Source organism: Hypomesus nipponensis, chromosome 1 (genome assembly GCF_054491055.1).
Source record: "Hypomesus nipponensis isolate SF chromosome 1, ASM5449105v1, whole genome shotgun sequence".
NCBI lineage: Eukaryota > Metazoa > Chordata > Actinopteri > Osmeriformes > Osmeridae > Hypomesus > Hypomesus nipponensis.
The window spans coordinates 11,474,977-11,498,323 of NC_140361.1; the positions used below are offsets into that span (position 1 = coordinate 11,474,977).

The following is a 23,347-nucleotide window of genomic DNA, read 5'->3' on the forward strand; positions in this document are numbered from 1 at the left end:
ATCCTGGCAGTGCTGGGAAGGGGGGGGGGGAGGGATTCCTGAACAACAACAAAAACTCAGTTTCACTTTATCTCTGAGAAGGCCACAGGACAGGGAGGATGAAGTACAGTACAATATCACCACCACTCCTCAGAGTCCCTCTCCCTACGTCCATCTAGGACACAGGCGGGAGACGATAATGGCCAAACTAGGGCCAGTTGCTGGTATAAACTAGCCTAACACACTAAAATGACCAAGGTACTTTAATGGGGCCTCCTGCAGTGAACAGTTTAAGTTGAGTTCTTAATGTTGTGTTCAGCAGCGGGGCGGATCCTTTCTTCTCTGACTGTGCCAGGCACAACTTCACCCAGGGGGTCAAATGACCAGACTGAGGAAAACAGTGTGACTGGTATTGAGGACAGAAGGCCAGGCTCTGACTGGGAATGGAGGTGCAGAGAGGTTCCATCACACGCGGCAGTCACAGCTCCCTGGTGAGGAGTCTAATTCAGCTTCCTTCATCCTCATACAGATTGTCAGTAGGGTTTTACACTTCAGCTCTACGCCCTCAATCCTGTCCTATTCACCGTTATTACAATCAGAGCTGGGAAAGAGGCTGTCTCCTCCACCAACCCTCCTGCAGCTCCTGCATTTGCTGCAGACCTGAGCTCCAATCGCAAGGCTTCCTGGAAGGCTTCCGGATCTTCAAAGTTGCTCTGACAAACAACTCCAGTCAATCAGCTTGGGTCCTACCAGGCCCACAGTTGATCCCGAGACGCCTCCACACTGCCATGCTTCCCCCTCTGCTTTAGACTGGACGGTTGGCTGCTGCTGCAGCTCTCAGGGCTCTGTCACACAGTCCTACACATTCTTCAACAGCACCAATACAAGTCAGAGAAAAACCCAGTCATCTCCTGAACCAGCCAGCTGGAATAGACTGGACCATCCAGCTCGCCTATCAGGCCAGCGCAGATGGGGTTTTCTACAAGGCACATTGTGAAGAAAAGATGTGAAACAGGAGTTATCACACCAGCCGCAGAGATTAAGGAATAGAGAATACTAATTACGTCATCTTCACTGTATGAATTTGACATTTGGCAGGTGTATTGCGTAGGATCCAGGGATGTGCAGTGTCGAGTTAGAAGCTGTTTGGATGAGCGGTTCGCAATAACTAAACAAGTTAACTTTTTACATGTTGAGCAACTGCTGCACTAAGCGATGGAGACATGGATCACTCCAATAAGGTATCCTTCCGTGCGGCAGGATACGCTCAAAAACCCACCCCATTTGTAAGATCACAGAACCATTTCTTTCAAACAGGCACGGCACTAGTTAAAACAAAATCCTCGACATCAGCTCAACAGATGGGAAAGGGCTGGGCTGTGTTGATTTCATCGAAAAATGCTTTACGCTCTGGCACTTCGCAGATAGAACGACAATTCTCTCGTAAAATGTAATTAGGCCCTACTTAGAGTTACACATTTTTCTCATTAAGGTGCTTTTAAATTGTTCTATGTGAGTTTGTTGATACTTGCTTATTTTAATATGAGTTAAAAAGCATGTGACAATGACTGGTGTACTGGGACAATTTGTCCAGTTAGAAAATGGTCCCATGTATGCACATAATCTGAAAACATGCATCCTTTATCGATACCTGCTGAGACAGAAAACTGAGCCTCTATAGTTTTATCATTTCCATTATTTACATCTCATTCCCACTGGGAGCCAAGACAGGCGGTGAAGATAAATATGTAACTTCTTTCATCACGTGAAAAAAATCGCCACCTCTGACAGGAAACACAATGCTGCATAAAAATAGTCCTCAGACTGCTTACCCAGCAGGACACCAAGCAGCGCATCTCTCATTATCAGTAACAGAGCAGGGTTTAGAGCAGTATCAATTATCAGTTACCCACCGCTGGATACCACCACTCTAAATTAGCTACAAAGAGTTGGGAGTGCAAATTTGCAGGTTCATTCACCCTGAGGAGAGTAGTGGGAAAACAAAAAGAAATCTTTATAGAAGATCAGAACAGCCCTTTTCCATCAGCTACTATATAAAACCTGCTCTCTAGTGCATTTACATTTTGGGTTGGGGAATGTAAACACACATTTTATTGCAATTCCCAAAATTACAATATATACAATTAATGTGGAAAAAATTTGAATAAGTAGCAGTACAAAAAAATAATGAGTCACCAAACTTGATTGATTTAAGGCAAGCTAAAAGCTACATTATCGCCACTAACATATGTTATTCACTTAGAATATTGACTCCCCATATTATTCAGAAAAAAAACTGGGGACCAAAGAGAGAATGCACCACCATAGTTTAATGAGAACTACTTTCAGAGGGGCAGTATAATTAATCCTATTACTATCTTTGCCCCATGGCAGCTAAACTGGCACATTGCCACACACTTAAGCTGCAATATGGCATGAAAATGGCTTGAGGCCATAGCAACTTAGCCTGTGTTGTGACTTCAAGAACCCTGAAAGAGCACATCTTCTCTGTGGCCCCCAAGGCCTTCCTGAATGATCCTTAACCAGGTTACACTGACTTTGTATGTTACCTCTTTAGAATTGGATACACTGATGAATGTGTTCACCAACAGTCTTTTGCCGAAGGTATCCACAGGCTTTTCACATTTCACATTTCATTATGTTGCCTCTCTATTTCCCACACCCTTTTACCCACAGTCCACAAGAGTGCCACTTACTGTTGAAATGTTAGTACGTATGTCTGCATCTTCACAATGAAAAGAAAGCTTTTCTAAAGGGACCAAATCAATTCATACTGTATGGCCTGAGTTTGAAAATCCCCCTAAACCAATTATCCTATCCTGAGGAGAATTGTGAATTTTGTTCACACAGACCCTTTCAAGTTCAAACTCTCTCCATCCCTTAAACTGATGATTTGAGTCTCCCAGTCCAGCATTATTGTGCCATTCTAAGATTGCCCACTCATTGATCTGGCCAGAAACCTTTGCTCCATCAAAGTTGCCAGTTCAAGACTTTAGACTCAACTTTCAGTCACTGAATGATGCAAGATGCAAGATGTCTGTGCTCCTGGCCTTGTCTAGAAATGTGTGAGTTAATGAAAGAGGAGGCATGACCACTTCCATCTCCATATCATATACCAACTAGTCTTCCTCTCCTTGCACTAATGTTCCTTCCTCCCCATACATCAATGTACTTTGTAGCTTTCATCTGAGGCCAGAAGAAACGTTTCAATTTATGAATTAATCTTATGACATAGGGGATTATAGAGCAGAGCAGAGTGAAACGCAAAGAAGTATGAAGTCCTCCCCCCTTCTTCCAATTCGAATAAAGCAGTGACATTTCGTAATTGACTTTTTACACAACAGCTAGAACAGACCATCAGAGAGATAACCTCTGCTAAACGATAACTATAACTATAGATCCGTTCTATGGAAGTCATGACGAGTAAATACAGCATTACATTCGTTACGGGGTCCCCTTGCGTCTCTCAGGCTACAAGTTGAAGTCAACACAAGGTAAATCATAAGGCAGCAGATGGTTTATTCAGACACTTAAAACAAATAAGAAAAAACACGTTTACAATACACACGTGTCGTCACACATTTACATAATATGGTACTACCATTTCAGAATATAGTGATTACCCTGGATGTTACACAGCACAGTGCACTGGGTTTTTAAACAACTGCAACAATGTATGGTAGCGTCTCATCAATTCGACTCCGGGCACATCAGTTTACAATACAAACAGCTGCTCCACATAAGTGATAATTACACATAGGAAATGCATACTGTATTATCTCAATGCGTCACGTTGTTGTGGATTTGCTAAAATGGTTAAATCAGAATGATGAATGTCAAAAGCGCGCTCAATTATTTATTTGTAGAAAATGGGCAGCCCATGTCTTGGGACATCGTAAGGGAGTGCACGTAGAAATAGACAAGTAAAAGGACAAAATACGTGGAAGTTGAATCCTACCTGTATATTGTAAGAGAAACATTGTTTACGGAAGCTGATTGTAGAACTATCTTCGTGATCGGTGAAACAATGTTTTAAGTAAATCCTTTGAACTGAGAGAAAGATCTGTTCCAGTCGGCGTCGCTCGACAGAGAACTGCAGTGTGGGAACGGGAAAGTGGGTGGAGATGGATACTACAGTTTCAGCCTGTGGCAATATTACGCACACACACACACACACACACACGTTGGTCTTGTTAGATGTTTGAAAACCGGAAAAGACTACTACACAATCTCACGTGCCGGCGATGCAAGGGATTAACCGGTAACTACGCTGTCAATAGTTTTACGGACAGCAAGCAATAGGTATCGTGTTTCCGCAAATCCTAAATGCTAGTTTAGTTATAGTGGCAGTGGTGCTACGTATTTTAACATTTTTTGTCCGTACTTGTCTGAGAGGGGATGCAAGTTTGTGTGAAAGACTGAGAAATATTATAGTGCTTATTGATTAATTATTTCCAATAATTAACCACTCATGTTCAATTTAGGCTTTTGGCTCAATCAAATGCGGAGCTGGGCTTTTTGTCTGACAATGCACTTCCCACACCTAAACGTATTCAATAGTTTAAAATCCTTTTAATTCATGTTATCAACTTTTTTATAGATGCCATCTCTGTGTGAATTTGTAAAAACACTTATAAGAAGTCAAAAAGTAGTTGTGCAACACACAGCGTGCTTTAAATAGGCTTTAAATATCACAAAACGTTCTATGGAAGATTATGATACAATATTGGGGCCTCTTTAGATGGCACCATCAATGTGGATGAGAGAGAGAGAGAGAGAGAGAGAGAGAGAGAGAGAGAGAGAGAGAGAGAGAGAGAGAGAGAGAGAGAGAGAGAGAGAGAGAGAGAGAGAGAGAGAGAGAGAGAGAGAGAGAGAGTGTTGAGGTATGTGCCATGGCTGTAGGCAGCTGAGCTGTTTATCCCTGCTCTCGTTAACACTTCTCACGACTAGCACAGTCAGTATCTGGAAGAAATATAGACTTCAACCTTCTTCATGTCACTACATAAACATAACAGGGAAACACAGTGACTGAAGGGAGCACTCATAACAAATGGCAAATGGAAAAACGGCAAATGGAAAAGGCTGTCATTCTGATTTCCAATGTGAAGGCCAAACCATAACACAACCAAATGTTCTCAGCATTGATTTTTAAACAGCTTGGAAGCAATTAGAGAAATAGATGAGGTGTCTGTGGTTGGTGGAGCTGTAATGTTGCTTACTCAGTCTACAGAGACTTTTCCTGGATGTGGATATTGTGCTGCTGCTGAATGCTACAAAAATGGCCAAAAAGGTATTATGTGATCTACGTATGTGTGTATGCTCAACAGTAGACCAACATAGCTACAGTACTGTAACATGTGTAGTAGCTATTAACTGGAATAAACATTGATTGGTAGAGTTAAGGTTGTGGTGGTCATTTGTATTTCCTTTCTTTGAGGCATAACATCATATAAAACATTCTTTTTTGTTTTTCAATATAATCTTTATCGGGACAGCTAAACAATACAAAAAAATTACAAATTAGCAATGAATGGGAATATACAATGACTACATGTGGATTAGATCATTTTAACCGATCATTGTCTGGTCCCTATTGTTAGTGTGGTCCGAGGACAGTTGTAATGGGTAGCTAAGCTCTGTTGAGCAGTCCTTTGACCTTCTGCAGTATTTGAAAGCTGACATTAACCAGTAACATCTGACAGCCCACCAACCCTCAAAATAGACGTCCTCAAACACAAGGCATGCTGGTGAAACCAGCTGGTTCAAGTGAGCAGCTTCTAAACAAGCCTCTGACAGGCTTGTATTCAGTAGTGTTGGCCTGGTGAAGGCAACTCAAGCATAGGCTCTTCAGCAGTCTCCATATTTTCATCACATGTTGGTCTTAAATAAATGTTTTCCAGACTGAATTCAAATATATTGGTGAAATGGGGGTGGGGGGGGGGAGTCTGTGCAGTCACTTATTTAAATCTCTTTAGGCCACAAATGACTTCATATTTGAAAACAGTAATGGTCTGTCCATGGCTTGCGAAGTATGAGAGTATTCATATAAAATACAAATTTGCCTCCATGCTTTGACAAGTGAAAGCAACCTTTGTTGTTATTTTGTTTCCATTTAACAACCTTGTTCCACACTGTTCCTCTTTATCTTTCTTGTGTGTGCATTAAAAGACTAGTGCACAGTGACTATGATGCAGTTGCCAATTAGGATGTCGCGAGACACAAACACAGAGTTCTGCAAATATAGATAGTGCAGTGCCTGTGATGAAGAAGGAGACACAGATTCCTGGCATTATAGACATAGAGCACTGCCTGTGATGCAGCTGGTGATGTTCTTCTGACATTTCTCAGATCACAATTGAAATTCTCAAGAGTACTTGTTCAACCTGCGCGTCACCTAGTCACTTATGCAAATCATAAAAGCAATTTCTCATTCTTGTAAACTAATTGCCAATGCTCTGGTACATTCATGCAAATGATTATGTAGCCTACACTTGTCTTCTGTTTCCTACATTATCAACTGCTTATGTCCTGTTGATCAAAATGTATTGTACATGTTCTCTGTTAAATTGTCTTACCCCCAGAAACAGAATTCATAAGAACATTGTTCCTGACGTGTGTCCATTTGCGGCTCGCTACATCCATGCCTCAAGAAACCGACAGAGGAGGTAGGATTAGAGTTTCGACACCAACGACCGACCAAGGATCAGGCCAAAATAATCAAGTTACAGACCCCATGTAGTACCTATGATGCAGCTGGTGATTACAATGTTGGTTAGTTGATTTGGTATTAGTTTAATTAATAATAATAACGACAAAACTAAATGTTTTATGCTTCACTATGCTTCACAAATTAATAAATAGAAACACAATGCATTTAAAAGACAAAACATGAAATAACTTAAGTACAGTCAAATACAATGAAATCACATAACCACAGACACACACACACAGATCCCTTGCATGACAGTATAGACTTCTTCCAGATGATGCACAGTACAGTGACTCGCTTATGGTCCCGTTGGATATGTTGAGCTGTCTCTCTGTGAAGCATAAATCACCTGGGGCTATTCTTTCTCCACAGGCCCTTTAGGCAACATATCCTTCCAGCCCATCACTGAGATTTTGCTTTCTATTATTATGTCTCTTCTGTATTGAATATAATTTATTAAGCTCCAAAAGTAGTGTACATTTAGTGTAGAATGCTGGACCACTGTGCCCTTTCCAATCAAACACAGGTGTCAGAACGCTGCCTGGCCAAGTCTTCAGAGAGCAAGAAAGCTGGATGATATTTAAAGGTTCTGCCAGTTTAAAGAACTGCTGTGGTATTTGGTGTCATACATTTTGAGATCAATGAAACATTCCGTTATGGCTCTGACAGGCGATACAAATGTCAGATATGAACGCTCATGGTATTTCATTAACTCTGTTGCCCTCTGAAGATGGGAGGACTGCATATGAATGGGAAGACTACACAGAGAAAATAGGAACATTCTCTCCCCCACCCCCTCTCTCCATCTCTACCCTGACTAAGTAGATTATCAACTGGACAGTAAAGGTTGAGGCAACTCCACAGTAGCCCATCAGGTCCACACCTCATTAACGGGCCTCTATGGTGCTACAGTGGGAAGACTGAGTTGTTCCTCACGGGATATGAAGCAAAATAATAGGCTCTGTAGAAGAGAGGGACCATAAAAAAACAACTGTGGTGTTTTCTGTTCCAGAACCTAGAGCTGAAATGATCTTGTTTTCCTGGGGCGAGAGGGCAGCTAGGAGCCTAGGCAATAGTAACATTCTGTAAATTGGATTAAATCCAAGATGATCTCTAAGGAGAACCGCCCTCCCCCCCTTCATACACTCACACCTCACCCCCAGCATGAATATTGATGGGAGCCAATTTTATACGGACAGCAGAATTCATCTTAACCCCTCTCTACAGCTGAAGCCCTGGTGCAGCAGGGACTCCCCATCATCATTCACAGACTGCAGGTCACTGGGCTCAAATTCACCATCCAGATACACCACAAAGGCAAGGAAACATTTGCTTTGCTCACATAGAGGATTAAATGCTTCTATTAGCACAAACTATCCTTTAAAACACAAGTGACACTACGGGGGAGGTATGCGGCTTTTGGAAGCTGAACAAGCAATCTGCTTCAGACAAACTGAAGCCTATTCAACATTAGCAGTGTTCAGACCATCTTTGCGTTTCAAAGTCAAAAGTCTCGGCAAAATTTACTGGAGAAAAAAATGTGTACATGACCGGTACCACACCACTGAAGGACTTACTGGTTACAGGTCCTGAGGCTACATAGAAGTGAGGCCAACCAAACCAACCTAATTAGACCTATTCAAACCCAAACCAGCCTCTCTGCTCACACCTGAGCCTGCTCATTTCACTGTTGTTCAGAAAAGCACACTCCAGTTTCATTACCATCATCTCTCTCATTTCAGAGCATTCCGATGCCAGTCACAACTTGAAAAGAAACGATTGAGACTGTGCCCTGCCCTCCACACCCACACGCTCACCAATTAAGAGGTTGGGGTTTGTCAGCTGAGAGCCTCACACCTTCACTTTCCCTCCGATAATTATGCCTCTGGCATCCGAGGCCACCGAGAGGACATGGACCTCAGTCGGGATCCAATTAGTCAGGAGAGATGTGTGACGTCTTCATAATGTCAGAAACAGACTCAAGTCGACAGGTAAAGGGAAGACAGGAAGAGAAGGGACATTTCTACAAGGGACAACCGGAAGGAGAGAGAGGTGAGTATGTGCAGTGGGCAAGAGAGAGGGAGATGGAGCACGCATGACAATGCGCTCGTTATCATCTGACCCGCTTGCGTGCCCCTGGACGTGAGGGCGACAGGAGAGAACACGCATCGCTCGAAGGAAGATCAGCAAAGAAGCTCCTTTAATTTCCTCTCTCCTGAGCTCCCACTTCTGTCTCCAATCCCACTCCATGTTCCATCCCTGTGGAAATCATTTGCTTCCTTTCCTTGTTTCTCTCCATCCCTCCCTCCCTCTCTCCCTCTCTCTCTGTCTCTCTGTCTCTCTGTCTCTCTGTCTCTCTGTCTCTCTGTCTCTCTGTCTCTCTCTCTCCTCCAGTGCTCAAGCCTCTTAAGGGCTTCTCGTGGCACACTTTGTTGTATTATCTTGTAATATTGTAGAACAGTCCTTCATATTTGTTTTATCTGAGGGAAATCGACACTTTCTGTACATACACGCCCCTTACACGTGTTCTGTTCTAGTCTCGTGTGTCCCTCAAACAGAAGAGCCTGTTTGTCTTTATTTTTGCGCACATTTTAAATGAGAAAACACATGTTCCCATTTCCTATGAGGTTTGAGTCACAGTGGAGAGGTCTGCGTGTCACTGCTCTGTCTGAAACAGGCCTGTGAGTCTGGATGAGCTGAACGCTGCTCGGATCAGGAGCCCTGACGGACAGAAACAAACGCAGAGAGAACAGCAGGTTCCAACGCCTGCCTGAAATCAAACTAAACGAAACATGGAAAACAGCGGTGATCAAATGAAAGCAGTGAAGATGAAAGCCTGCGTGATCGTGCTGCATCTGTGTGTGAAGGAGACGGTGGAGGGCAGCTCCAGGGGGTTGGGCAGAGAAGAGGAGGCTCTTCTGGATGGAAGGAAACACCCCCTCTAGGGGACAGTGACAGTCTTATCAGGTGTGAAGCAGAATGTTGCCAGTAAATCCTCTTTGTGCTGTGAAATCTGGACACTCCACCTGTCGTGAGAGGACCCCTCAAGGGTTATGGTGGTCACTCTCTCACACACACACAAACACACAGAGCACTCACCTGTGGCTCGACCTGATCTGTAGTCTCTGAACATCTTGAAGTTATGGGGCTGCTTCTTCTGATTTCCTTCCAGTCTCTTAGCAAATCTCCTGTATAGACAACAAAACAAGCAATAACTTGATCAGTTTTTTCCATTACCTTTAATACAGTGCGTCTGAGGAAAGCTTCCATTCTAATTCTGGGAACTCAGCTCATCAGCTCTATGGCCCATTCAAGGACGCCAAGAGGACTGGGTTAGAAGGGCCACAATAATTGTGTTTTGTGTTGAATGAAGAAAGCATATCACTGAAACTGAATGTAATTCATCTGCTGCTTTGAGAGGCACAGCCCTCCTGCTTTGTGGAGCAGCAGCTCATCTGGGCCAGGGAGAGATGTGAGGCTCAGGAGGGTCCTATTGACTGTGTCATTAGCACTCAAACCTGGGGAATAACATGAAGAAACACAAATCTACAAGAGGCTGTGCACCGGGAACAGGCTACTGTAGTGTATTACATTAGACAGAAAGGCCTTGAGGGCCTTGTGATGACCAGAGTAATTGGCTTTCAGTTGCCATGATAATATGCATCAGTCATGCCATGCCAACACACACGCACAAAGGCCACTGAAAAGGTCAGACCCCCAGTGTTCCATCTAGTCTTCATCACTACTCCTGAATATCCTCTGGCAAGATTATTCTGCATCGGTGGACATCTTACCTACCGTCCTGTGCAATGAATTGGACATAACACAACACTTGGCCCCAATCTAGGCCAATGACAACAGACCCAAATCCTGACTTTGTAATACAAAGTCAAGAAGTATTAACGTTTGGTTCCTGAATCTTAAGAGAACCAAATGCCCCTCTTGGTTCCTATAGGACAGTAGAGCAGAGACGTGCATGAGACAAGTGATGTGGGTCACCCCCTCTTACCTGCAACTCAGAGGGGGTATGTATACCTCCCACTCTGTCTCTTCTTCTTCACTCCACACCTCAAATCTCTCCATTACATTACGCTAGGGCTGGGCGATATATCGAATGTTTGCGATAATATCGCAATCATTTTGACAACGATGTAAAATTTGAAGATATTGTGAATATTGAATATTTCAAATTCAAGAATACTTTCCCAAAGAACGGGCCGAACGTCCAATATCACGTCCCCTTTTTGTCTTGTCACGTATTCCTGCGTAAGAGACGTGAAGTTTGTTTTTTTACTACTTAAATTTGCACTACACATTTTGTACTTTGTAACAATAGCTGCTATCTAAATTGTTTTTGTTGTTTTATAATGGAGGCAAAAGAAAATAATGTTTTTTTTTATTTATTTAAAAGCAAATGCAAACATATCAAAATATATATTGAATATTGTACATTTTTTTACAATATCAAGATTAGTTTTTCAATATATATATCGCCCAGCCCTACATCACTGAAAGGTATTGTCTATCTTCTAAGTGGTGCTCCACAGTAGGCCATATTGGCAGCTGTGGGTGTTGAAAACCTTTGACCCACAGACTGGGGAACAGGCTCAGAGCTGCTCAGCAGACCCACATGTCACAGTGAAGAATGGTGTACAGGACAGAAATAGGTGCTCTGGTGTAAGAATTGACTTACCGGCTTCACAGTTTCTCTGGGCGCATTTCAATTGCCCAGACAACAGGAAAAGGAATAAAGACAGTTGCAGAGGCTCCAAAAATACCACAGATAAGACCATTTTATTTTTGACAGACAAATAAGAGAGACACGTCTGAATAGACTAGAATTACGTGCAATAGATACTCAATGATTAATAAATCCTTCCAACCTACTGCACATGTTCAGCAGGGAAAGACAAATAAAGGCTTCCAATAATAGGTACAACATAGAGAACATTGTGAACAGATTAGAATGTCCTCTCAAAGCTTCTCACAAACAACACAAAATTGGTCAGCTGGGCCTTGCCTGAGACTTGAAAACATCTCAAAAAGCTGTGTTTTTATATTTTTGATGCTGCCACAAATGTGTGGTCTCTCATGTACAGCCTCCAGGCGCTGTCTAGCTTGTACTTGAGTGTTCTCTTTATTCGCACTAATAAATGTTGAGGTCATGGATGAGTTATGGTCCTGCCCTTCAAGCTGTGGTTTAAATGGGTCCTAGAATTCACTTTAAAAGCTGGTTTGGCTGTAAATTGGTTTAAGTCAGGCTCAAAACGGAAGTGACGACAAATGCAGAGAAACAGTAAAGGAAGGAATGACAATCAGGAGTCGAATGAAATAATGTAACTTCTAACTAGACAAGGCTTGCAAATGTATGACCAGATCATTACCAAAGACCGAATCAAGGACTGGGTTTCATTTCTTTCACTGGGTATGGAATGCTTTTTTTTATCAAGGGGAGCCACAAAGAGGGGAGGACTGTTTCAGACAGAACTGTATTATTACAGCACAACAGTGTTGCTCAAGAATGCCTTTCAGATGCAAAAGGCCCACAAAGGATTTCAGAAAAGTCAAATTTTCTTCAGAAAGAACAACTGGGAAGGTGCATGCTAAGCCATATGTTTTTTAAGTGAGAACACAACAGTAGAATAGACATATTCCTGTTGGGAAGGACATCTAAAAGCGTGTTGCAAACTCTGAGGAGGTGTTATGCCTGAACTGTATGCTAGTCTAAACACAGTAGCAAACAATACAACTCACATCTGTGAGATAGCTCTGAGCACTTACCACATACTTTAACATCCAGAAGCATTCTGTTTAGTGTGGGCTAATTTTGTGTAAGAAAATAATACGTGTTAGTCAGGCTAGATAGCTAGGCTCGATGAATGGTGACTGAAAGCACGGAGGCCAGAACCCGGTCTCTGTCAGAGACCAGAGGACCTCCTCGGTGAACAGTCTTATCAGAGAGAGTCAACAGGCCCACATTGTGATGGAGGAGACAGATTACACCCCAGCTCATCTGACTCCATCCATCTGTCCCTGTCGGCACCACAGGGAAACTGCTGTACGAGCCGCCAGAGAGAAACACCGGCGTAGTTCCAGCGTCAGTGTGTTACCAAGCACCGAATTAATCATACAAACTTTAAGAGAGCTGATCTGTACTTCACAAGCAGCTCTCCTCCCCTTCCTGTGCCGTGTCTCTGCCTCAGCCTGCCAGGTTATCTGTGTGATGAAGTACCTCATCTCCTACACAGGGGCAACAAGAGCAGGCACCTTCAGTTGAAAATAGTAAAGATGGTAAATTTAAAGAGGAGAAACTGCCAGAGGGCAAGGATATTTGTTTGTATAGCGTGAACAAAAATACCCTATGTGGACAAAACTTATTTGATTATCACATATTGAAAACGAAGCACTTCTATGAACAACCCTCAGGCTTACATCTATAGGCCTATAGTTTCATGGCTCTCAAGCTGTTTGTCAAGATATTTCTTTCTAAGCTATTTATGTTACCATAGTCACCAAAGACATAATTTCCCATTTGGCTCAAAATGCAGCCTTAACTTCTCAGAATTATTTGTTGTTGGTGAAGGTGCATAACTGTCAATTCAGTGTAATGTTATTACAGCTCATACACCGTCTCATAAAGCCTAGGGTTGTATTTCCTTCTAATACTATCTTTGAGACAGTCATTTTGTTCCGGTGGACAAATTTGATAGCTAGCTATGGAGGTACAGTGGCATAGCATTGTGGGGCCTCGTTGTTCTCTGCTAAAGCACGCTGACCTTTGTCCGTTCATTGTTCACCAATGCGGTTAACCGAGTAGAACGACCAGGACCAGGTGTCTTTTCTCTGGAGATGATGAATGCTGCAAATTGCTTCTTTTTTTTTTTTGCGAGTTATTATCCTCATGTGTCACTGCCATGGCAACAAACGGCTGAAACTAAGGGAAGGGCAGATGTCACATTAGAATATTGTTTAGTGGAGGATTTCTAAAATGGGTGAAGCCTTCCTTTGGGTCCAACAAAAGAAAATCAAGATTAACAAGATCCATAAGAGCACATTGGAATAAGGTTCATTTTTCGAATGTTGATTACAGCTTGCCTGGTCAGGTAAGAAGGTTTAATATTGTAGAGAACATATAGAACTTAATGGGCCATGTCCTACAATCTTCTGGGGATTTAGAAAGGCTGTTGAGAGGTAGCACACAACACGTCCACCCGGGGCTAATCAGTGGAACCGTTATTGTGATTACAATCTTGGTATTCAAAATAATGTTATTAAGGCGCTGTTTGTCTACCGTTGTTGCACTAAAACTGCAGCAATGTCTCAAGGCTTGTCTCTGCATTACAGTGACCAAACAAGACACAAAGTAAGCAGCAGTCATGAGGTCTTTAATAACCAAATGATAGACCTTGTTAAAAGAGGATGGAAAGGACACACACTGCATACATCCTCCCTCCATCATTAAGTAGCCCCATGTGACTGACTATGTAGCACATTACAATATCTGGATGCTTACACCCACAAAACAGGTTTTAAAAAGTCAAGTATAAAATATGTACCACAGCTGTGTAATCAGAGAGGACTAATACCATCCTGCTTGGAACTTTGCCTATAGTGTGTACAAAAAAGAAAGCATGGAATGTCTGGAATTTAAATTTAAATTAATGAATGCAGGCTAAAATCAGAGCAGGCCACTTCTTAAAGACGAGGGCAGAAGCAACCGGCTTACAAAAAAGGGAAAAAATTACCTACTTTATTTCAACCGAGATACAGAACTGGTTGCATTATCCCGGAACACTTCTCAGATCAATACAAAAGTCTCAACATCCCCAAAGGTGTACTATAGAACCTTGTGTCCTAGCAGAGACTGGCTGACACTACAGATCAACCTCTATTTTCTCAATCTGAAAGATTTCATTAACATTTCAGAGGTAGCAAGGGTCAAAGAATTACATTTAGGCGTCCATGACTTCAAACATAATAACGTTACAGAAGGCTACTCTTTTCCATTCAAATCTTCCTCTTCAAATGCTGGTGTTCATTAGCCACAGCAGGAAGAGGCCTGAGGCAGGGCCTATGAATCTGTTCTGGCAACGCGGGGTCAACCCAGGTCATGTTATTACACAGCACCAGGAAGGGAAAGGAAGAAGCACCCAGTCACCAGGGGCCTGAGAGGAATGAGAAACACTTCATCCAGTTACATTAGTACTGTGACCCATTCAGCCCACCAAGGCTTCAGGGACACCAACTTGTTGATGAAATCGGACAGCCTCTTTAATGGGATTTTAGTGTTCATATATGTAGCCTATGGCCCTTTCATAAAGCCCCTCTGAAGTCCCTGCAAGGATAGATGAGGTACAAAGTACACATAAGCTTTAATCTTCTGAATCTGGGCTATACAACCAACATCATTATGGTTGGATCTGGAAGATGATTGGCCAGCTGAATACAATCAGCACTCACCAAAACCCGATAAAAAAGGGAAATCATCTTACATTCAAGAAGAAGATAATACTTTTTTAGGAGAAAAAAAGAACAATTACCATTCTGTTAGCAAATGCAGCAACGTTTCTGTCTGCTGTTTAATTAGGCTATTCCCCTCCATGGTGACACAGTAATGACAGGCTCTGTCAGGCTATCACATGCAGGGAGACAGCAGATATGTTTAAACGCTTGGCTTAGGCATCATGCTGAGAGGCAGACGCTTAAATATCAAATATGTCCAATTTTTAAACACGGTAGCATGGAATACCCAATAAAGGAGGATAATTTAGTTTAAGAACGCGGCAGGAGGGCTGTTACAATAACTCTTATGAAACTCAGCATAGAAGGGAAAACCTTGTTCAGGTTGAGCTGAATTTACAGTTTGGAGATTGATGGTCTGTGGAAGCATCAAGGTTAAATTGACAAATTACCTTTTCAATTAATGCAGAGCAGACTTGCCTTATTACTTAAGTCAGTGTGGTTCCTAGAGGAATTGTTTAATGTAATAAGCAGCTCGAGATTCTACATGTTACATGTCCTAGAGGGATGGCAATGATGAAATTAACGACGCTATTAAAGCCTTTTTCCTGGATATTTGTAACGCTGCTCTGTTTGAGTCACAGAGGCCTTGTAGTGGGGGAAGCTTCAGCTCTCACAGAATAGCAGCTCCTAGAAGGAGCAGCTCCAAGTGAAGGTGGGCCTGTGAGAGCGCTTCCTCTCGTTATTTACGAGTGGGCCTGGAGCCAGTTAGGCCTTGTTTAACAGCCTTCAGCCACGTGTTCTCCTTGTATCCACCCTGCAAATCAGCACACTGGATGGGAAACCATTCCCAGCCCTCCCTCCCTCCATCTCTCTCTGTTTCTCTCACACACACAAAGCACCAACCCAGGAGCAGATTTGGCAGGTGAGGATCCTGGCAGTGCTTGGGGATGTTGAATTTAACCCACAAAAAGAGAGAGAAAAGTAAATAAGATTGAATTACGCTGAGTTAGAAAAGCTAATCAACCTTTAGAGGAATTATTTCACACCAAACATCTGCTGGTAGATCACAAAATTAGGCTATGTTGCTGTAAAAAAGAGGTAGATAACCTCACACATTATAGAAAAGCCATAGACTACTACACAGAAAATCCACCCATCTCTTTCCAAATCAATGCTAGCACAGACTGGCTTATGAATAGGCTCATTGGCTCCCCTCACCACTCACATTAAAGGAAGGGTCACAGTGTGCCATTGTCGATGGATGACAGGAGAGAAGTGGCGTTTGACACAACTATGAGAAAAAACAAAGGACCCCAAAAAAATTCTACACACAACTGGCCAAATGTCACCTGAACAGTGAAACAATACGGACTCCAGACTCGTGGAATAGGCTTGACCCAGAGCACTCACAGTTGGAGATTTCATCTAGCTTTCATGATGAATGGACGTTCTGTATTCCCCCTCTGCCTGCACCCTGGGTGTCCTCTCCACACTGGGGTCTGAAAGCTGCCTTTGATTTGGGAGCTGATGAGTCTGTTCTGGTGTTCATTGTCAGCCTCAGCTCTGATCTTAATGGTTAATTATATTCAATATGCAGAGGCCTGCTCTCTCTATCTTTCTAAGGAGAGGGGTAAGCCCTTACTGAAAGCTATCGTAGACTGCTGGAAGGTATCTGTCGATAGACCTCTTGAAACGTTAATATGTCCAGGTCATAAGTGATATCATTCATAAAAAAGATCCAGTTATTAAACCAAGAACATAGAGAAAGTCACATTGAATTTACAACTCTACTTTCCCATACAGTACTTCAAATTGTGCCTAATAATGCAAAGTGTTCAGAGGGTCCCAACCATGTTTAATCTGAGACGATATGGCCTCACATTCCTCTCATTTAGAACCATAATGGAGATGACCCAAGACCATTAACGACAATTGAATTGTTTCACAATTTACTCACACACACACACTGCTGATGTGAATGAGGGCGTGGATTCCAAACCATTGTATAGGAAAATGTTTCGATTGTCACAGAACATCTCTCCCCACTTACCGTGTAACAGTCCTTCCCCTCTTCACAGAGCCCAGCAGTAGCTTTAAGTAAAGCATAAATAATTCATTGTTTGAAGCAGACACAATGAATACCAATTCCCTTATATTGCCAGGCTCTATCATCAAGGCTGATTGCAGAACCTGAGGTCATTAACTTCATCTGTGGCAATGTGCCTGAAATTCCAAACGGCCAGTTCAGACTGCTGACACCAAGGTTAGCCAGCGAGCTGTTAAAGGCTCTCTCTGCTCGTCTGCTGGCCAGCCCATCAGAGGGAGGAAATTACATTCTGAGGTTCAAATTGTTTTCACATTAGATTCGCTCACTGCCCACCACCGCTAGAGTAGGGTGACTGTGCATTAAAGATGAGTGGGCACTAGACAGAGTTATCCATCGGAAACGAATAAGCCAGTCCAACACTATCTGGGTCAAAGCCTATTTTACGACACACCATTTTGAGAGATTTGCATGTTCAATTGGCCTCTTTGGGAACCCAACTCAGGAGCTTGAGTCCTAGTCATGGCCTCATCGCTCCGTTGGTCTTACAGGCTAAGACCATCTTCCCGTGTCATCACTGTACAGTGAGCAGGGTAAAAGAGTTCAAATGGCATCTCAGCTATAAGCACAGGCTCAAAAATATATGTTTCTGCAGACAAAACACTCTAGAGCTGAGCTCCCATATCTAGACCTGTATCTTCAATTTAGGATGTCAGAATTGTCTAGGTTGTTTAAGTCCAGCAATCCATAGCCACCATGGCCATCTCTGATATCTCATCTAGAGAGAGGCTTCTCCGTCGGACAAACCCATGATGAGAGCAGTTCCATCACCCTGTCCCAGGTCTCCTCACACATTGGTCATGGCACAAGGCAGACTGCCCCCCTCTGTCCGGCCGGTTGACTGATGGATTTCTGTCCTCTGCATTGGCCCAAGCTATTAAGAGGTCTGCTGGAGCGGAATGGCTTTACTGTTCCTGGGGAGATGCAATTGGCACAGCAATTCCTGGCTCCTATTGTCTCAGAACTATGTGACTAAGTACATGTCTTGCCAGAAATGCACAAACAATCATGCCAACATGCAATAAATAACAGAAATGAAACCATCAAAACACTGGAACTCTTATTTTATCCTACTTGTTTAGCACTGATGTCAGTCAGAAGAAGTGACCCAAACTAAATTAATTAAATACCCCAGTAAAGTGTAGTCACATGAATTTACAGTTTGAGGTAACTTCTCGATCCTGCTGACTGAGAAAGTAGGTTTTATACTGGACAACCATCCTTAGAAGCAGCTCTCATCAAAAGCAATCTCACAAATCATGTAGGTAACCATACTTTTGGGAAACAGCTAAATAGAGTGGCACTTTGTGGATCTTTTGGGAGACCATGCCTAGACATACTTGCAATATCTTCACTGCTCATGCTCTAGGCCTACCACTTAAGGACCCAGTCTTTGATAACAGCCTGAAAATGTTTGACCAGATCAGAGCATGAAGCTAAGATCCTGAAGCATGCACATCCGCATGACTATTCATGATTTTGCAAGATTTAAAATGTGTGATATCACCGCACAGGGAAATAGGATGATACCATTATTTTGCTTTAGACCTGCCTCCTCACAAATTATTCATAGTCACATCTTTGCATTATGAGATAAATCCGTTTTTCTTATTCATTGACAGATTCTTTGTGATTTAAGGCTGTCATGGTTGAAGAAATGCTGAACTGATTTCCTGACAATCCAGGTATCTTAAACTGGGTCTGTCCCTTATCCTTGCCCTCAAATGTTTTGCTTTACGGGATAACTTTCTTCAGTGATACTAATATTTACAATCACATTGGCAACAGCTTCGGCACTTTACATTGAGATGTCTAGCCAATGGAACCATCTGTTATCGCAACAACTTTTAGCCAAATCTTAAACTGAGCTATTATTACAGTAATATACAAAAACATTTCAGTGTATGTAGTTGGACTAGGCTAGGGAGCCTGTATCCTCCAAGATTGTAGAGTCACTGCACAAACACTAGCCTATAAATCCAAGGCAAAACATAGAGTTTTAGCGAATTTACTATCTTCAATTTAAATAATTTAATAGAAAAAACTAGTTAGAGTGTTAATGCAAAATGGCACAAGACAAGACGTTGCAGCAACTTTAATTTGCATCAGGTTAACTCATTATTATGTGGCTGTGCATCTATCGCAATCATGCACCTAACACAACCTTGTTACTGTGTAAAAGTAAACCTAAAGTAATGAGTGCTAACCTTGGCTTCACTCCATCTATACTCTACCTCATTCTGTAGAGCATGCAGACTACCAAAAGAAAGGAAATGGAGGGGGTGGAGGGGGGTGAGCCAAAACCATTACATTTGTTGGTGATGTGGCCAGTATCAATTGTGGAGACAGACCCCTGTTAGAGAGGGTCTGTCTGGGGTCTTATCTTGCTGTGGTGTCTGTCAGGCTCTGTGCTCCATGTCTCTATTGGCCAGTGGATGGAAGGGAAGGCCTGCGTCCCCAGATAAACAGTCCCTCTGTTCTTACAGCAGCAGACAGAGAAGGCCCCCTGTTTGCTCAGTGCTGGACACACTGCCCTGCTCCCACAGACTCCAGCTACAGCATCTGGATATGGTGACGAGCTGGCTCCCCTAACTGGAACACGACATTGAGAATGGAGGTGGAAGAAGGGGGTGATGGAATGAAGAGAAGGAAAATGGTGTGAATAGTGGATGAAAGAATGGTGTTGGGGAAAGTCTGAATGTCTTGAAGCTCCAAAATGTGCTCAATATTCATCTGACATGTCATATCCAGGGGAAAAGAGAATGGAGTCCACAGAGTAATTTTATGTCCTTTTCCAAATACATATTTCCATTTTCTAAATGTCTTCTGTTGCAATGTATGACATTTCAGTTGCACACCATGTCAGCCTGACAACACTCTCACTCTCCTTTAAAAGTAATAATGATTTTTCAATATCATACAAAGCTAGCATACAAAGTAAGCCCTGACATTATCAACAAGAGTTTTGATTCTGTAACCAATAGGCTATTTTGTTGTTTCTAAAACAGGACACAATTATTCTGTGAAGGTGCTAAATTATATTAAATGTGGCTTTAAAATTTAAGTTAAGGGAATATACTGCTGACAAGAGTCTGGCAAAACCATATTCTCAAACCATTTTGGTCCCGTAAAACATTTGTTTTAATTCCTGCTAATTTCTCCATGGTGTTAGACCCTCCAGTAAGGCTGTATTCCAACCAGGCCAGGAAATGAATGGTCGGTTAAGACAGTGAACATGATCATTCATCAGGGAAGTGGAGGTGTGCCAGGTTATTACCCACACTGAGGTCACCCTCTGTGGGCATGGAAAGGAGCTGTGAGGGGACACACAAACCTACAAGCCACGCCACAATGCCCAGTGGGGGGCAGGTGGGGGCTGAGCCGGCAGTTTAGAACACCTACCTACCACAGAGATCCTGCCAGCATATTAATACATGAGACGATAAATGACTAGAAGGCATGCAGCCAACAAGCAGAAACCAAAAGGGAGGGAGGGTTGCATGGAGGAGCTAGGAGATACCATGATCTTCCTACATTTGTCTGCCCAAGTATTTAAGTGGAGTAAACTAATCGGTGTCCTGCCCCTTTCCCTTGTACCCTACTCTTGTCAGATAGTCTGGATGTTAACAGGCCTAAAACAAAAAGAGACAAAAAAAAGCACAGCACAGAATTGATATTTTACAAAGACTGCGTTAGGAAATGGAATATTTCGAGCAATGGAGAAATTCCTTGGGAACATTATTTTAGAATTTTGCCCCATTACAAAGACTCAAAACATATTTATCCTGACTGTCAAAGATAAGGCTAAGCGGCCAGTGCTTTGGAAAGCTCTCAATTTCCTACCAAACAGCTACTTAACAAGTCACAACTTCAGAGTGAGGAAGTGAGACGGAGACTTCTCAACAGCTCAAGCTGCCATTACCATGCTTTTTTAATTAATGGACATCCTATCCTTCAGCTTCCCTTAGAACAGGAAGGGCTGGAGGGAAATGGAGCTAAATGCATGGTAATGAGTTATCGAATGGAGCTATGTGAGCTATGGAATTGGACAGCCCCTTCTAACATGAGTCAGTTGTAGGATAGCCTACACCATTCGTTTTTTTTGTCTCCGCCCTGCATAGCTCTGACACTTTTTATTCAGTGTCATGTTGTTTGGTCAGTTATCAACGTCAATCTGCGTTATGCACTCTTTATAGCCAAGCCTAAAAAACGTGAAATTTGATCATGAAAACGGTGTACAATTAACAATCTAAAATATTGATTTACATCTTTCAGCCAAGTTTTGGAATCAACGTTTCAAAGCTTGCAAGTTGCAACCAATTGGCAGATACCCGCCTCCTGCTGAACCAGGTGGTCAAGGAACTGTTCAGTTAAAGCTCTTTGAATAATTACTTGGCCCAATAAGCAATGAATTACTTGATGATGTGCATATAAACAACCTTGTACCTGACAAGTGTTGAGCTTAATCCACAGGTGTACAATTTCTGGAAACCGTTTTTGGCGTGTGAGTTACCAAAAGACAAGCTAGAAGCTTCTGTGTAGTTTCGGTAATGACCAGACTTCAGAGTAGGGGAACTGACGACATATTCCCATATTCTTCCAACATTCTCGGATAAGTGGATAAGGCAGACTGTATCAAACCTGTATCATACAGTGTCAAAGTATAAACTAATTGGCCAACGATGTCTAACATCTATGATGCCAATCCTCAATGGCCATGGGTGTATCTAGCCCTATTTTTGGGGGGGCCCTAGTTTTGTTTTGTCACAGGAAAAATAATAGGTTTTATCTAGGGGCTTAGCCCCCCCAAAAGTGGGAACCTAGATTCGCCCCTGTCAATGGCATAGTTCAACTAATTGACTCCAAATAGCACCATAGTAAAATAACCACGGTTGGGGCGCACTTTGGCAACCATGTTTGACATTCAGAGTAGGGGTACTGTGAGCTTTAAGAATACTGTAAAAACAGGTGGTGTGTGTGCATGTGTGTGTATAAGCCCAAGCACTCAACAAGTGCAAAGGAGAGAGATATGTGGAGCTGGTGGAAGGGTATGCTACTAATACTTTGCACTCAGGCACTTGTCAGGTTTCTTTTCTTTTTTTCAACCTCCGACTGGAGGCCGGGAACCCTGAGGAATCCCATGAGAGACCTGGGTCTCCTCCAAGACAGGATACACTTACAGCATGGAGCAGCGAACAGCTCCTGTTAACCTCAGTCATGAGGAGGAAACGGATGAGAAACCATACTCGGCTAAACCATACCAGAAGTAAAGTTAGCCTAGTATCGGGTGACAGGAGAGAAGTTTGAGTGTGCTGCTCAAAACTCTAATTATACCTCCAATTTAGTCAAAGGACAGCAACCGATTCTAAGGTCTAAGGAATGAGAGTCCACTGCTGAACAGACACAGAATAATATCTACTCAACTACGGAGAGGAAGAAGTCTCTCTCTCAGTCAAATGGCTATCATCAGTGTCAAGACCCAGCCAAAGCAGTCTCTGCCCTCTGATGGGATGAAGTAGAGTGAAAGGGCTGTCTGACAGTAATACTGAGATGCAGTAATCGTATTAACAGAGAGCAGAAATGGCCTACTGTTTATCCACAGATTTAAGTTTGTCTATTACAAAAGCATTTTCAGAATTATAGGGTTTGAAAACAAATGAAAATAGGTTTTTAAGCAAAATGAACGTTCATAAATAATGCTAAAGATCCCCTACAAATAATGGCCAAGAACAAGTAGTCAAAGTAGTGTATTACTTTACATGGATTTATAGAGATATCCCCATCAATTTAGTGTCAGTCCATGTGTCCTTTTGAATGCACTCTTGGTGGAAAAGTGGATATTTCTTTAACCCCCACACAACAGTTAGCCTATAAAACAATCTTTCTCTCAGGGGCTCACTAGTTACAGCCTAGAAGCAGAATGTGACATGAGCTTGAAAGTGTGCTAGATGCATAGATCTATTTATTACTGTAAAGGAGTGGAAAAGCACTTCAAATCACTACACAAGTAACATTATTGTAATTGTTTCAAGGGATTCAAAGAAGTACTTATTGTCCTTTTCCTGTTTGTG

The 23,347-nt window shown here is 42.4% G+C and overlaps 1 protein-coding gene across 8 annotated transcripts in view; it reads right to left on the reverse strand.

Moving 5' to 3' along the window:
• The window catches only part of enox2 (ecto-NOX disulfide-thiol exchanger 2), a 103,926-nt gene that overhangs the window by 72,579 nt on the left and 8,000 nt on the right, over positions 1-23,347 (reverse strand). For 6 of the 8 annotated variants that reach the window (XR_014747248.1, XM_084692199.1, XM_084692098.1 and 3 more), the window contains exon 2: positions 9,809-9,897. Coding sequence is in view for 7 of the 8 variants with exons in the window: in XM_084692199.1 (XP_084548325.1) it covers positions 9,809-9,842 (34 nt within the window). In the remaining variant the exon portion in view is untranslated. Of the gene's footprint in view, positions 1-3,958; positions 4,602-9,808; positions 9,898-12,844; positions 12,950-23,347 lie in introns of those variants that run through there. The other 2 variants (XM_084692162.1, XM_084692201.1) reach the window with 2 other exon arrangements.